Consider the following 17,578-nt stretch of genomic DNA (forward strand, 5'->3'; position numbering starts at 1 on the left):
TTCGCGCTTTCGCTCGCTCGTCCTGAGCAGCTGGTGCCACGAGCCCACGACCCGACCCGACCCGAGCCTGACCTACATTTTATTTGGGTTGGGCCAGCATAGACCAAACAACCAAATTGGCCCACCCTTGCTCTGGATTACGCGGTTTCATTATGATTTGATGGGCCAATGACAATTCTAGCTTCCAAGTTTGGGTTTCTCCGCCATCCAGGTAGAAGCGGCACAATCCACTCAAAAAAAAAAAACGGCACAAAAGTCGCCGAAGTTTAATTCGTCGCTGCAATAAGCAGCTTCAGTCGGTAAATAACAAATGTTTTGCCACTTAACCTCGTTTGGTCACTATAGCTTAAGATCCTGGCAATAAACATAGCGTTGCACCTAACAGTGCTGCCAAAGAATGTCTTCTAATGTTGTCCAAAAAAAAATGTCTTCCAATGTATCCAAACCATTCGAATAGCAACTGAGACCATTAGAACATGCTTGCATTTATAACCTATGGAAGAACTTCACACTATAGCATTACGAAGCCAAAGCCAAGAAATCATTTGCTTTCATTCATAGATGATGAGAACGCCATGTTACAGGCCTAGTTGATAGGCAAACGCCTCTTCTTGGATAAATTTGGCAAGGTAGTACATCTACCTCCACATCCTCTAATGTGAGGAAAGAGAAAAAGGGCAAAGCATGGCAACAAGGTGTCGTCATCAAAATTTGGATCACTTTCTTGCACACAAGCACTGACACACAAGACTCGCCTACCACCAAACCAAAGGTTGGTTCCTCATGGGAACAAGCTACCTGGATAAAAACTTCGACTTCTTGATTGAGAGGATCTTGTCAGCTAAACATACTCCAGATCTCATTCATCTACCAACTACCATTCTTGACATTGCAGACCTGTCAGATCCTAGAGATCCAAACCACACACCATCATCACCATTTGGCAGTCGGAACCCTTGATTCAATAGTTTCTCATGTACTGATCGAGCTTGACATCCAACAGTGCAAGAATCTGCAATCCTGTTTCTTGGTTCTGGTGTCCTGCATTTGCATCTCCACTTTGCTGTTCGGTTCCTTACCTGCTTCTCCACACTCAAGAACATAACATTGACCAAAAAAAAAATGACAATCTTCATAACACTTGGGCTTCTCCACACTCAAGAATAAACATCATCCTCTCTATGCAGTGTCAAGGCAAGGGAGTAATCCAACGTCATGTTACCATGAATACGTCTGTGCGGGGACACATCAAAATTGCACAGGGCTCTTCACTGGTCCATGTAAGGCCCAGCCAGGCTTTCAGCTAAAAAAGGAACGAGCTAAAGATTGATGCTCGCTGCTTAACTGAACAAACGATTCCAAAATCTCTTTCACCTGCACAACAAAGGGACCTGATAATTGTCTACTTTCAGTGGCAATTTTGTCAAATGGCAGTGGAAGGACGCTGACCAATGCACCAACGGCAGTAAACTGAACACTTAAACTCCATCAACAACAACAACAACAAAGCCTTTAAGTCCCAAACAAGTTGGGGTAGGCTAGAGTTGAAACCCAACAGAAGCAATCAAGGTTCAGGCACATGAATAGCTGTCTTCCAAGCACTCCTATCTAAGGCTAAGTCTTTGGGTATATTCCATCCTTTCAAGTCTCCTTTTATTGCCTCTACCCAAGTCAACTTCGGTCTTCCTCTGCCTCTCTTCACGTTACTATCCTGACTTAGGATTCCACTACGCACCGGTGCATCTGGAGGTCTCCGTTGCACATGTCCAAACCATCTCAACCGGTGTTGGACAAGCTTTTCTTCAATTGGCGCTACCCCTAATCTCTCACGTATATCATCGTTCCGAACTCGATCCCTTCTTGTATGACCGCAAATCCAACGCAACATACGCATTTCCGCGACACTTAGCTGTTGAATATGTCGTCTTTTCGTAGGCCAACATTCTGCATCATACAACATAGCAGGTCTAATCGCCGTCCTATAAAACTTGCCTTTTAGCTTCTGTGGTACTCTTTTGTCACATAGGACACCAGACGCTTGCCGCCACTTCATCCACCCTGCTTTGATTCTATGGCTAACATCTTCATCAATATCCCCGTCCCTCTGTAGCATTGATCCTAAATATCGAAAGGTATCCTTCCTAGGCACTACTTGACCTTCCAAACTAACATCTTCCTCCTCCCGAGTAGTAGTGCCGAAGTCACATCTCATATACTCAGTTTTAGTTCTACTAAGTCTAAAACCTTTGGACTCCAAAGTCTCCCGCCATAACTCCAGTTTCTGATTCACTCCTGTCCGGCTTTCATCAACTAGCACTACATCGTCCGCGAAAAGCATACACCAAGGGATGTCCCCTTGTATGTCCCTTGTGACCTCATCCATCACTAAAGCAAACAAATAAGGACTCAAAGCTGACCCTTGATGTAGTCCTATCCTAATCGGGAAGTCATCCGTGTCTCCATCACTTGTTCGAACTCTAGTCACAACATTGCTGTACATGTCCTTAATGAGCCCGACGTACTTCGTTGGGACTTTATGTTTGTCCAACGCCCACCACATAACATTCCTTGGTATTTTATCATAAGCCTTCTCCAAGTCAATAAAAACCATGTGTAGGTCCTTCTTCTTCTCCCTATACCGCTCCATAACTTGTCTTATTAAGAAAATGGCTTCCATGGTTGACCTTCCGGGCATGAAACCAAATTGGTTCATAGAGACCCGCGTTATTGCTCTCAAACGATGCTCGATAACTCTCTCCCATAGCTTCATAGTATGGCTCATCAACTTAATTCCTCGGTAATTTGTACAACTTTGAATATCCCCTTTATTCTTGTAGATCGGTACCAATATACTTCTCCTCCACTCATCAGGCATCTTGTTCGATCGAAAAATATGGTTGAACAGCTTGGTTAACCATACTACAGCTATGTCCCCGAGGCATCTCCACACCTCGATTGGGATACCATCCGGTCCCATCGCCTTACCTCCTTTCATCCTTTTCAACGCCTCTCTGACCTCAGACTCTTGGATTCTCCGCACAAAGCGCCTATTGGTGTCATCAAAAGAGTCATCCAACTGAAAGGTTGTGTCCATATCCTCACCATTGAACAATTTGTCAAAATACTCTTGCCATCGATGTCGGATCTCATCCTCCTTTACCAAGAGATGCTCCATTTCATCCTTAATGCACTTAACTTGGTTGAAGTCCCGTGTCTTTCTCTCACGAACCCGAGCCATCCTATAAATGTCCTTCTCTCCTTCCTTCGTACTCAAATGTTGGTAAAGATCCTCGTACGCTCTACCCTTTGCCACACTTACAGCTCGCTTTGCAGTCTTCTTTGCCACCTTATACTTCTCTATGTTGTCCACACTCCTGTCATGGTACAAGCGTCTATAGCATTCTTTCTTCTCCTTAATAGCCCTTTGGACTTCCTCGTTCCACCACCAAGTATCTTTAGCCTCACGTCCCCTTCCTTTGGTTACTCCACACACCTCTGAGGCTACCTTCCGAATGTTGGTTGCCATCTTGTCCCACATATTGTTTATGTCGTCTTCTTCCTTCCAAGAGTCCCCTTTGATAACCCTTTCCCTAAATACCTCTGACGTCTCCCCTTTCAGTTTCCACCACTTTGTTCTTTCAATCTTAACTTGTTTATCCCTACGGGCACGCATCTGAAAACGAAAATCTGCCACCAAAAGCTTATGTTGAGAAACAACACACTCCCCTGGTATCACCTTGCAATCCAAGCATGCTCGTTTGTCCTTTCTTCTTGCGAGGACAAAGTCAATCTGACTACAGTGTTGTCCGCTACTGAAGGTCACTAGATGAGATTCTCTCTTTCTAAAGAAAGTGTTGGCTATCATCAAGTCAAAAGCTACCGCGAAGTCTAGAGCTTCCTCCCCCTCCTGATTCCTACTACCATACCCAAAACCTCCATGAACTGCCTCGAAACCTGCGCTTGTAGTACCTACATGCCCATTAAGATCTCCTCCTATAAAAAGCTTCTCACTACTAGGTATAGCTCTAACTAGGCCATCTAAGTCTTTCCAGAACTGTCTCTTAGCACTCTCATCGAGGCCTACTTGGGGGGCATACGCACTAATTACGTTCAAGACCATATCACCAACGACAAGCTTGACTAAGATAATCCTATCTCCTTGCCTTCTCACTCCCACCACACCATTCTTGAGGCTCTTATCAATCAAAACTCCTACTCCATTTCTATTCGCGACTGTCCCTGTATACCAAAGCTTGAAACCTGTATTGTCCACCTCCTTCGCCTTCTGACCCTTCTATTTAGTCTCTTGAACGCATAATATATTTACACGCCTCCTAGTCGCAGTATCAACTAATTCTCTTAACTTACCTGTAAGTGACCCTACATTCCAACTACCTAAACGGATCCTAGTTGGTTCGACTAGCTTCCTTACCCTTCGCACCCGTCGACTCTGATGCGAAGACCCTTGCTCATTTTTCACTACACCCGGGCGCCGATGTAGCGCGCCACTAAGGAAGCGACGACCCGATCCTTGATTACTTGACACCATGCCCAGATCACGACACGGCGCGTCACGGGGGTGACGACCCGGCCCTTGCCCATTTAACACCATACCCGGGTTCCGATATGGCGCGTCGCTAAGAGGGTTACGCCCCAACGATTTTCTTTCGGGTTTCATCTCCATTTAAGTGGCTAAGTTTTTACATTGGCTCGCCACGCCTAACACAACCCTCCTCCTTTACCAGGGCTTGGGACCTGCTATGCTGTGACACCAAAGGCGCCCCACCATAGGCGGAGTTAACACTTAAACTCCATGACTCTGTAAAACTTGTCCCTGTTAACAATGATGATAATTTGTTCCTCAGCTTACTAACACTTCTCTCCTCATAACCAACATCATCGACAAAGGACCTATAAATTGGGACATGAACGGAGCAGATCATAAGCATCAGGAACAAATTTAGAAATACAAGTCAGAACAAAAGATATACTTGGAACTTGCATGAAAATACATATAAAAGGAGACTGAAATCAGAACTGTATGAACATGTATCGATCCAAACGACAAAGTGTACATTCATGGCAGAGACCTATACATTTTACAGAATGTTAGTTTTAGCTTGGATGATGAAATACTGGAAATTAATATATCAAATTTTGAGGAATGGGAAAAAAGTAGATCAAAGAATGTACCAAGGTCCAGGTATTTTAATCACATATCTGGAATTTTGCAATTGCCCTACAGGGGAGGAAGTTACCAAACAGCTATACTACATGATCTTTACATCAGCCTGTACAGTGGAATAACTGGTAGAATGACCAGACCTAGCTGTCATGTAAAGCTGTGTGTAGTATAGATCATGATTGAAAAGCTTTTAGAACTTCGGAGTTGGATTGATTAGTGATTTTATTCTATACAGATTCTTATAAAAAACACCAGTTTAGCAATTTAGGGCCATATTCATCCAAATCTCCATCCAGGATGAGAGATTTGAATGATTTGTTTCCGATTGCACAGGAATTCGTTCCTTGTTATATTGGTGGCCTTCCGTATATGCTTCCTCTTATGGATAGCATGATATGGCACTAACTGTAATCCTATATGATTCTATTTGATCTCTCTCTATATAGGTGCCCCCTGGACCCAGCCCCTTTAGGTGTGTGCGACGTTATCCCCCTCTCTTCTCACCCTCTCATTTCTACACAGGATTCCAGGTAGAACAGAGTGCCACATACAACACATGCACATCAAGAATTCTATGGTGGTAGATTCTCTGTTCATGCATTGGAAAATAAAATACAAAAAGAAAAGCATGGAACAGTTCAATTACAAGACAGTATATGGGCAACAGGGCAAACTTTCCAAGTTGGCTGACAAGTACTAACAGAGCAGCTGAATAGTCATGGCACATGCATGATTCCAAAATCTCCAGAAGACGGACAACGACATTGTTGTATGTCCACTCGCAGCTCTAAAAATGGAGACAAAATAATCAGTCGATACTGGAACAGATCATATACAAAGTCGATACTGTTCATAAAGTCAGAATCAATGGCTTACAGCCCAAAAAGTTATATTAGCGCATCAAAATTTGTATGCATGTATACTTGGTGAAAAAACAAAAAATATCAAAGAGAAAAAAAAATTAAGAAGAGATCACAGATGATCATACCATATAAATCCCAAAGAGCTCGAGCAAAGAAATTAGCTCGGTGAAGTAGCATAAGTTAATTGCTGCAGGGTAGTTATGAGTATCCTCAGATAGTTTTCCTTGCTTGAAGATATTACAAGTTTCACTACATCTGGTTTCAAGTCCACTTGATCCCAAATGAGAACTGCACCTTGCGATAGTTTCATTTGAGCAGGCGCGGTTATTTCACTGCAGAGAACATAAATCCAGCTCATCCAATAGTGAAGAGATGAAACCATCTATGGAAACCGTATCCACATTAAACAGGCAATGTGCACAGGATGGTAATGTTGTTGGCTTATTTGACTGGATATATGATGACACAAGGCACAGAGAAGTGTCCTTGCTCTCAAGAAGCAGGACAACTAACCGTATAGCTGTCATGAGAAAGTTGCAACTCTTTGGTGGGTGAAACTTATCACCAAACATGGAACCAAAGACATGGAGAGCCAGCAGAGTCCAGAAAAGATTACTTTTACCCATCTGAAGAACTTTGTACGAAACCTCTAATACAATGTCCACTCTACCCACTTCCACACATATTGAAGCCAACAGAATGCAAGCCGTGATAAATTCATTTAGTTTTGCAGGTTTAACAGATAGCTGTATACCAGTTTCATCATCTAATTCATGATCCTTGCTTGCGCCAAAAACCTTCTGTGTCATTTTCTCGCAGACTACAACTTCTTTGTTCAGGAGAAAATCTTCAATTAAGGAGAAAAGAATATCCAGCTCATCCCCTCTCAGAATGGTCCACCTTGTTTCCATATGAGATTTCACTGCAAAGAAGATAACAAATTGAAATTGTAACCCAGGAGTTAGCATATGATACTGATCAAAGACTAAAGGGTGTACCCAGTGCAGAGAGCTCCCGCTCTGTGCGGGGTCTGGGGAAGGGTGTTAGTGGCAAGCCTTACCCTCGCCTGTGCAATGCGAGGAGACCACGACTCGAACCCGGGACCTTCCGGTCACAGGCGGTAAGACTCTACCGCTTGCACTAAACTATCAACAAATAAATATAATAGCTTCATCAAAGCATAGAATGAGTTAGTAGCAATGTTGTTGATGTAAACAAAAGCGCATTGGGTAGTTGTGAAGAAAGGTAGGAAAAACATCACATTCCATAGTGTGTGCATCAAAGCAATTCTGAACTACGTAATAACATGTACGTGATAACAGGCCACTGATAGAATGCTACAGCTACATGACAAGCAAACCCTTCATAGACAACTAGTGGCCACATCTAAAAGGCATAGAAGCCTATGATCAGACATTTTCACTATTGACCAGAATAAAAAGAGAGGAAAGTTTAACATACAAATTTTGGACAGAATCCGAGCTACAAAAACAGAAAGAAAGCAATTAAATTGTAAAAGACTTTCAGATGTCATACCACTCAACGAAAAAGCTGATGAGGCAAAATTTCCATCCGCAAAAGTTTCTTCTGCGAATCTAATATCCCACAACAAAAGGGAAAATATGAGGGAAACCTTCTCACTGCAAAATGAAATTAGATCATTTAGTTTTTATAATAAATTGCAAATGAAAGAGTGCATATAAATCCCGAGCTAAACAAGTGCAAGCAAACCTACTCTGTAGGTAGCAATGTGTTAGTTGACACTTTATCAAGCAATGGACCATCAACTAAAGCTTTGTTAGAATACTTTTGAGATTGAGAACTCAGCATCTCCCAATACCGAAATATGTTCATCATGTTGCTTCTTTTCATTCTTGTAAATCCAACTAAGTGCATTGGAGGTTTTTCAGATCCACAATTATGCACAAGCAAACTATTAGAGACTGAGTTGTTTGGCTTGGTCACTGTTATTTCACTTGTCCCAACATTAGCTTGCAGCCCAGGACTTGATGAATTGTCACAAATCTGATGTGAGCTGTTTTTGATAGGCACTTCCTTGGATAAATGTAAAATGGAATTTGAATGACCACTGCAGGTACTTCCTGATAACACTGGTCTGCTTATACTGTCTAATCCCTCAGCAGAAGATGCTACAGAATTCTGGGCCACATCCTCATGCAAAAGGCTGCCAAAAGAAGCGCTCATTGGCACTACAACCAAACTGGTGCTACAAGAAACATTGACAGCTGCATTGGATTTATCATTTGCGAAAAGGGGTTTAGCAATGTCACTACACTCGATTATATTTGACGATGGATCAAGCTGGATACAATTTTGAGTCGATTTCTGAATTGCAGGCTCTTTAACTTCCAATGCTTTGGACCTTGTCTTGTAATCAATGGCATCAGATCCTAAGGCAGGACAATCGTTGAGAGATCTACCCGAACTGTGAGGTTCTGCATATGTAGGCACCCTAGTTCTACAGGGTCGAATAACGGTCAGGTTTGGTGAAAGGGGTCTCTCCTTTGCCTTTCTATACTTTTCCTCATCTGCGTCATCATCCAAATTGAGCAACTTTAAGCAGTTTTCCCTGACCATTTCCTCAAAGGGGATCAATGAAGCAAACTTGCTACTAGCAAAGCCATTTCCTCCACAAGAAAACACTTTAGAAGGGAAACTGAGTGGAGGAGCTCTATCAGAGACAACAAGATATTTTCTCCTATGATTTTCCATGTCACCTTCAGTCACACACATGGTGTTATTTCCTTGCTGCAGACACAAAGGATCATCATCAAATGCTAATGCAACATTTGAAGTGGCAGCATGCCCCTTTGATTTCAAATGCAGCAAATCATTTTTAGAGGGAAGATAAGCAGAGGGTTCTGGAGACCTTTTGGTCCTTTTTCTCTTCCTATCACCACAATGTGTTTCTCTTTTATCTGTAACTTCCGTACCACAAGACAAGGGTATCCTCAATGCTTCTGGAGGCAATGCTCTATCATTACTAACTTTAGGAGGCAGCTCGGGAACAACTGAATTCTGTTTTTTTCTGATATCTGTCGATGAGAGAAATAGGCTATCCTTACCCTGTGAGCCCATGAATTTTTCATCAGATATGGATGTTGGACATGAAGATCTGTGCTGACTTTTTGACTTTGTTCTGTGAGAACTAGTACCTGAGATTGGTCGTGAGCAGCTTTCTCTGGGTAACTGATATGAAGTGTATTCACTTGGGATAGAAGAGCCAAATGGAACCATCCCAGCCTGCAACCCAAAATATGGGGCAGGAACTGAATCATTAGGAAGCAGCTTCTGTTCAAAGCCACGTATCTCCGGATGCTGATTCAACTGTAAATATGAGACAATGACAGTAATCACATCAGTATATACATAGAACATAACAAGTATAAATGAACTTTAAAAAAACATATGCAATATATCAGGAACAAGATCAAAGAATACACAGGTGATATCTACTACAACATAATTTATGAATTATAACTGCTCAAAGTCACTGTTCAGTGATCTAGAGGGAAACCCAATATTGTGGCATTTCAATGCATATCATGATATCAACATTACATTACACAAGTGATATATTAGTTTGACCCAGCATTCCATTCGCAGAAAACATAAAGACAAAAGGTACATCATGTTTGCCATGTGAAGTCACAGCCCCCGCAACATTGAAGAAATCCCCCCTCTATTTCACAGATTCTTACCATTATGTTGAGAATCGCCCTTTTCGCAATGTTTCCCCTTTTAAAACAGGTGTGGCTACTGCAACATTTCCCCTATCTGCTAATAAAAGCAGGTTTGAGTAGTTTTATTTTCCGGGCTGGTGCCACATTGTCTGCGGGGTGGGCCTGTAGCCTTGGAGAAATATCATGGAGTGCTTCACTTAAAAGGTACACCCTTCACCTAAGAGTCCCAAATTTTCTATTTTTATAGTTTTTTTTGTGTAGTAGCCAGGAAAAAATTGCAGAAATGGTGATACTATCATCAGACTAAAGAAGTAGCATGATAAAATTTCTGCAACAGTGTGTGGAAACAGCCAGCTTCCTAAAGAAATGATGATACTATGAACAGAAAACCATCAGCATGAAACAATTACGTAAAATACTCTAATGCAATAAGATTTTTTTAGTATGATCTAGCAGGCTATATGGAATTAGATGAGAAAAAATAATCTTGTCAACCACCCCAAGTACGAAATGACATGGGCTAGTGATCAGAGAGGAATATCCAAGCATTTACTCGTGGTACTAGCAAGTGCACATCTTAGGCCTTTTGCAGTGTACGCTTGAAGTGAAGCCCTAATAGTAGAGAGACGATTTGAGCATCGCTCCTACCACTACGACAACTGATGCCCACGCCAAAATTTCTGGGAGCGGCGAAAGTATAGGAGCCAATGCTTGAAGACTAAACAAAATCAAGGGCCCACATGCAGACATGGAATGGCTTGAAAGGTCAGCAGGGCATTGATTGTCGTCCTGCCATTTTGTACTGTTGTGAGGCATGTTAAAATGGGAAGAAGTGAGGCTGCACAATGTGAGTAGGAATTGCACCAGGCATCACTGTGGCGTGGCTAGCCTGTACAGTTTCAAGCGTCTGTACAGTTTCAAGCACCACTCACGCTGTGGAAGGCCTTATGACGCTTCCCCCATTGGCCCACTCATATACTTTGAAAAACAAAGAAGATTTTTTAGGACAAAAATGAAGACTGAGAAAAGGTGCTATTTCAGATGGAATGACTGTCCCCCTATGATTTGATTAACAAATCAATTTTTTATTTGTATTAAAAGAAAGAAAGTCCATGAACAAATGCCAAATTGCATAGAGATGAAGAACAGTTCATTGTTCTATTAGGATGTCAGAACTATTATTACCTATTGCTAAGATATTCTTGTTTTTACCAAAATTACCTTCACAAACATAGATGAAGACAGTAATAACTGGCATGCAGGATACATACCTCTGTTAAGACATGAATACCTTCAACACCGCGAGCAAGGTGGTCATCCAGCATGTTGAACCGACTCAGTAGCTGTGTCCAGTCTTGCTTGAAATGTTGAAGCTCTCTTCTTATTAAAGCAGTTTTTGTTTATCTAGCTTGGACGCATTCTTTACATGCTTTAGTTGTTCTTTCTTCAGCTTAAGCTTCTCTTTGAGAAGCTTTACATTTGCACTCTCAGAAGTTCTATCAACATGTCGCCGCCCATACTTGCCAGAAGAAATTACATCTCTACCTGCAGAGAATTCATTTGCCTTCCTCTGTAAATATTCAGTCTGTTTTCTCACCTCTTCTAATTTCTGGAACAAATGGTCTGCTCGTTTTTTCTCTTCTATTGCATTCTTTGTTTCAACCTGTATGCTAGTTCGCAAATGTTCATTGAGTTTCTTCTGCTCCTCTAACTTTGCAAATAAATTGTCAGCACGGCACTTCTCTTCCGTTACTTTTTTCTTTTCAACTTCAATAAGTGCTTTGTTCTTTTCAGATAATGATTTCTCTGAATCAGCACGTTTCTTTTCTCTGGCTACCTTCTGCTTCTCCGCTTCGGCCCTTTTAAGTATTTCTTCTGTTTTCTTAACCTGAGCAGTCAAGTGTGCTCTGATTTCATTTGCTTCACTCCTCGACCTTTCACATGATGCTCTCCAATCATTGGCAGCTTTTCTTTCCATATCAGCAACTCTTCTATACTCTTCAGACTTCTGTGTTTCTGACTTCATTATCCTTTGCATTTCTAGAGTTTTGCACTTTTCTTCTTCAAAATTTTTCTTCTCAGAAGTAATCTTCTTCCTTTCTTCCCCTAAAACCTGTATGAGCTTTCTATTTTCTTCCTCTAATTCAGAGATGCGTAAAAGTTCATCATTATTTTTGCAGGTATTTTGTGTTTGCTTCAAACTTGAGTTCTGTGTCTTTAATTCAATTATCTCCTTTTCCAGTAGATCTCTGGCATCAGACTCAGTCGCCCTAGCTGCTTCTGCTGAATCACCTCGGAGGCGTTCCTCCTTGCACGCTATTCATCACAGAGAAAACAGAGAGAATACAACATTAAAGCAAGGTACACTTAAGAATGGTTTCAAGATGCATGCATGATACACATAACTGTTCATCAAGAATTGCATATGCTTCGTGTGGGTGACATCAAATCACGTAATCAACTGTTTGAGAGTGTACTACAGTAAGGATAAAATTGAGGGGCTAATAGATGCTAACAAATAAACGATGCATTGAAGAGAAATCAAACATGATGTTAACGAATACATGAAGCATTAATGAGAAATCAGACATACTTTGAAAGGCATCTTCTCTGTGATGTGATAGGCACCTTCTGCTAAAATTCCTGCTAACATGCTATGAAATTAGAACTTAGAGTATTAGATACTTTATAGAAGTAGTTTTTTCATACGAAAAAAGTTCACTTTCTTTGAGTGCAGCCTAGGTATGAAAAAGGAATCGCCAAAATACTTGCCTTTCAGCACAAATCACAAAAATCAACAGTATAACTACACAAAACGAAGGTCAAGAATTACTAGATACAATGCGTACAGTCTGAACATGTACATTACCTCTGCATACTTAGGGTGATCTTTTCTTTCTATTTGCAACTAGAATCGCAATGCAGCAAATGACAACAAAGAAAGCAGCACACTGGGAAAAGAAATCAGGGAACACATTAGGAACCTTTGCTGAGCTCCGAGTTGTCCTTGTGCAGCTTCTCGTTCTCAGCCTGCAGGAGCTTCACCGCCTCCCGCAGCGCCGTCCGGCTCGTCTCCAATTTCTGGTACTTCTTCCACAGCTGCGGAACCCACCCAAACGGGCAAAAGAAAGAAAACACCCCAAAAAAAGAAGACACGCCAATGAAGAAGACAAGAACCGAACAAGACATGATGCGGCGTAATGGTGAGAAGAGGGAGGGTCAACTACCTTCGCACAGCACGGATTGGGGCCGCCTACGCCGGCTGCGGCGGAAGAGGTAGAGGCCGCGAGCTGGGCATCCAGCGAGGATGCGGGCTCTGGCGGTTCCGCCGCCATGGCGCGGCGGCGAGAGTCCGAATGAGACGACAGGTTTAGGGCCTCAGATAATAAACAAGTTAAAGCTCATGAAATACCTGCAAGTAGCAATTGTCTGATGCCGTCTGTTGCTTCATACGGCGCTGTAGTTCCATAGGATTGTACCAAAAAAGGGAGCCTTAATTTTTAGTATTTATTAATTAACATGAGCCTTAACTTGTTTATAAAAGGACAATGCTACTTGCTTTGTTTATCTGAGGCCAGGAAGAAGGAAAAAGAACATGAAAAAGCAACAGACGGTGCTGAAGCAAGGAAATAGGAAGCTGCCAAACTTGTATTCTCAAATATTGAGTTGGTATAAACAGAAGCACCACCATGATCTCATATTCTCATCAGAACCGTGTGCATACAAAAGGTAAACAACATAATAAAAAAAAATAAAGCCGGAGTTGATTCAGTACAGCGGTCCCTCGGTTCTGCAGCCATACAAAATCCTACACTTCATCTATTTTACCACTGCCACAAGAGGCAAGCACTGCAGACATTGAACCATCATCACCACTTGCACGCCTGCCTCTGGATCTTGGAGTTCATGGTGCCCTTACCCTTGTCCTTGTAGGCGTTCCTGGATGACACTGGCCTTCTCCGCCCCCCATGGGCAGCTGCTATTGCCTTTTTCCTTTGCTTGTTCAATTGTTTCGTGAGCTCAGCATCTTCTTCTTCATCAGCATCCTCTGACGAGTCATCATCATTATCGTCATCTTCCTGGGACCCAGATTGAAGCAGTTTCATAGCCTCTCCATTGCCACCTGAGGGAGGACTTTCCAATCTGTTCTCACCGCTACACCTTGTTCCATTCTGTGCAGTGAAAAAATGTAAGAAAAATAGCATCAAAAGTTTGCTTATTCAGTCTGATGCTGATGGATGGATGACTAACCTCTTCAGAAAAAGTTCCAGGCACATCTGAATCCCTTGAGGCAAGATTACAATGAGGCTCATCAGAACCGTCCTGAGAGACAGAGCCAAAATACACTTCAATAACAGTGACTTCTAACTAGACTACTAGAGACTAGCCTGACTGCCTGACCAACGGTACAGTAGGGCAGACGTACCTGCTGGTCTATCTTCAAGGAAACCAAAGGCACAGCATCACCGACCTCGTCATCGTCGTCATCATCATCATCATCTGAGCTGGAATCATGTCCTTCAGCATCTTCCTCAATGTACTGTACGAAAGTTTGCCACAAAAAAAAAAGCAGTATCAGAGAACTAAGCTGGAAAACAATCTACAAATGTATGCATGAATAACAAATTTGCAGAAACATCTGACCTACCTTCTCCATCTCCACTTGCTCTTTCCTGGTAAATCCACTGGCAGCTAGTTCCTTGTCCAAGGAACCAGCAGCCTTTTTCACAGACAAAAAGGAAGGCCTGCTATTTCCTTCATCATCACTTTCAGATCCAGGTTGTTCTTCATTTTTCTCTGACGTCAGATTGAACCTAACAGGAAGAAAAGGAATCCCAATAAGAAAAAGATTCTACAGAGTTAGGATGATTTGAAGCTTTCTTGCATATACTATAAACCTTTTGTTAAAGAACTTGTAGATACACTCAATGTCTCGGTCAAAAAACCTGCAAAAGCAAAACTCATTTAAAAAAAAATACAAGACACTGCCACATTAGTTATCTGAGTAAGCTACAAACATTTGAGCATTGCGATGAGAAACAGACACCATCTGTGGAAAGTCAATAACCGTAATTTTCTCATCATCATCAATCTGCATGACATTGGTATCAATGAATTTAACTATACACCAACATATAAAAAATATTATCACATGTAGTATCATTATATTACTATATCACAAAACTAAGTGCTGGCAAGCTGCAACTAGAAATTATTCAAACAAATGGATCCAGTTCATGTGTTTGCCACCAAAAAAAGTCTTGTTCCATAGTATCTTATCCAGATAAGTTTTACTTCTACGAAGGATTTCAAACTTATAAATCAACACAAACAAGGAAAGGAAAAGGAAGAGATACCATGATATTGAACTCATTAAAGTCACAATGTATCAGTCCATGCTCTGCCAAACGAACTATAAGACCAAGAATTGTGTCAAAAACATCATCTGGATTTTGTAACTCTTTCACTTGAACACTACAGAGCATAAAGAAACTTGTATCAGGATCTGCTTGACAGAATATACTATTCAACTAATATGAATCCACAGTAGACAGATATATGCTTACAGAGGATATCCCTGCACAAGTGACATGATCACACAGTGCCGATTGCAATCCACAGCAGTTGGAACAGGGAAACCATGGTCCCCTAAAGCCTGGAGATATAAGCAGTCAAGGATCAACCAAACAAAAAGGAAAATGAAAAGAGCACATAGCTCAGATATACAACAACAACAACAACATAGCCTTTCACATAGCTCAGATATACTTAAAATAAATAGAATGAGAAAAAAAAAGGACCTTCATAAAGGCAAATTCCTTCAAGGCTGCCAGTCGTGAGAGGTATAGCCAGTTAAAGCTCCTTCGGTGCCTTAGATAGTCACGTTTAGATTTCACAGCCCTAAAAGATGTCCTGCCCAACCTATGAAGCTTCATGGCGAGTACTGTGCCATCCTCTGTGGCAACCTCAAATATATCTGCATATCACAGAGATATTAGAAACAACTTCATGTGCCTTGGCCACATTACTTATAAAACAAAAGAACACACACTATGAACACAACATACCAGACTCCTTTCCAACACCGATCTGACGGCCAACTGAAGCAAAAACTCCTCGATTAACTAAAGTCTTGATGGCAAGGAAGTCATATCCTAGATAGGTGAGCCGATATCCGTCGTCTGTATGGAACAAAACCGATAAAGCAATAAAGACTTGGAGCTAAGTGCTACTGCGCTAGCAACCCAACATTCTATAATCATGATTAACTGTCAACGACTCACATTTAGTGGCATCATGATGCACTAGCTTGTTCTTCAAAAGATTCCTCAGCACTTTGTATGTACCTCCATGCCTAAATTCATAAAGCATAAGAACATATTCCACTGAGATAGAGTACAAATTCTTTCCACTCAGCAAACAATAACTTCATTTGACATTTGTTTTAAATGGTTAGACCAAAAATAAACATCATTAAGAGTAACATTAAACATCATTAAGAGTAACATTAGCTGCACTAAGCCTCCATGTTTTCAGACTAATTGTTTTCAGCATATTGATGTTTATACAAAACATTAACATATCTTTGTTTTTTCCTGTTGAAAGGATAAGCAAAAAGATGGAGATTTCATGCTAAGGTAGAATAGCAAACCAGAACTAAAGAAATTGCATACTGTGCAAGGTCCAATCACCAGCAGTACTACCTCCGATCATTAATCAACATGCTAAAATTGCAATTACATCCCAAAACAAATGATTTCGATATCACAGCAAACATACTACCAGTTAACATCTAAAACTATGTTCTCAAAAAAAAACATCTAAAACTAGCAACCACAAGCATATCCTCAGCATAGCCACAGATTGCAGGACCGCGAACAAAACATAATCTTACTTCAGTCGGGCGATCCTGTCGACAAGTTCTGCTGGAACAATCTCGTGCTGTGACAAGTCCAAAGCAAAAAAAAAAACTAACTTAAGTCGCGGAAACCGGCGATTGATTTAACATGTAACAGGATGCGAGGTCGGTGCAGGGTATTGGGGATCTTACGTTGCGCATGCCCATCTCGACGGCGGTGAGGACGCGGAAGTCGTCCTTGGAGAGGTAGCGAAGGGCGTTCACGTCAAGCTTCATGGTGTCCTCCTCCTGCTGCTGGCTGCTGCAGCCAGGGCGGACCACCCGATGACTTTTGCAAAAAGTTCGAAGTAAGCAAGGGCGGACTGGCACAGCAGGCAGGGAGTACAAGGGGTGGGAATACCTGGTGAGTGATCGTCGCCGGCGAAGAGACAGAAGGGCTCGGCACCCGGCTTAGGGCTGCAGCGGCGGCGGCGGTATCGCAGAGAGAGAGAGAGGGACAGAGACAGAGCGGACGCGTGGTGGAGTGAACGGTTGCAGCGAACGGCGGTAGCCCAGTCCGGGCCTCCAGGGGTCCAGCCCAGGCGGAGCGCAATGGGCTGACGTGGACGCTCTAGCTGCCCTCAAAGAGTCAAAGTGCAGCAGCACAGGCAGTAGGGGCCGTTTGGCCCAGCTAGCGGCTGTTGTATGGTTTGCCCCCGGGGCGCATCATTGCGGACAAATCGGCGAAGGGGAGGAACGGGGTCGACGGCGTAGGGTCGGAGGTGGGCCGACGGCGGCGCTGCGCTGGAGTCTGGAGAGGGGCGGGCGGGGTGAAGCCGGCGCAGGGATGGAGCGGGGCGTGGATGGAGCGGTCCGAGACAAGGCCGGGCCGCCGCGAAGGGAGCAGGCGCCGAGGTGGTGGTGTTGCGGGGCGACGGCTGCGTGGATCTCTCATCTCACAATCTCACTCTCATCTCATCGTCACAGC

At 42.5% G+C, this 17,578-nt stretch overlaps 1 protein-coding gene and 1 pseudogene across 1 annotated transcript; both read right to left on the bottom strand.

The window, feature by feature from the left end:
* Positions 1-324: 324 nt before the first annotated feature.
* LOC136457176 (uncharacterized) lies at positions 325-13,102 on the bottom strand (annotated as a pseudogene).
* Positions 13,103-13,380: 278 nt separating this feature from the next.
* Positions 13,381-17,172, bottom strand: LOC136457160 (serine/threonine-protein kinase rio2-like). Its single transcript, XM_066457206.1, has 14 exons — positions 17,012-17,172; positions 16,804-16,939; positions 16,648-16,694; positions 16,037-16,107; positions 15,821-15,934; positions 15,554-15,729; positions 15,320-15,408; positions 15,110-15,227; positions 14,771-14,844; positions 14,651-14,698; positions 14,401-14,566; positions 14,179-14,292; positions 14,004-14,075; positions 13,381-13,924 (listed from the first exon to the last, which is right to left on the bottom strand). Exons 2-14 carry the CDS (start codon positions 16,885-16,887, stop codon positions 13,622-13,624), a joined length of 1,476 nt encoding a protein of 491 aa, XP_066313303.1. The 5' UTR covers positions 16,888-16,939; positions 17,012-17,172; the 3' UTR covers positions 13,381-13,621.
* Positions 17,173-17,578: the final 406 nt, after the last annotated feature.

The sequence above is a fragment of the Miscanthus floridulus genome, chromosome 6 (genome assembly GCF_019320115.1).
Source record: "Miscanthus floridulus cultivar M001 chromosome 6, ASM1932011v1, whole genome shotgun sequence".
Lineage (NCBI taxonomy): Eukaryota > Viridiplantae > Streptophyta > Magnoliopsida > Poales > Poaceae > Miscanthus > Miscanthus floridulus.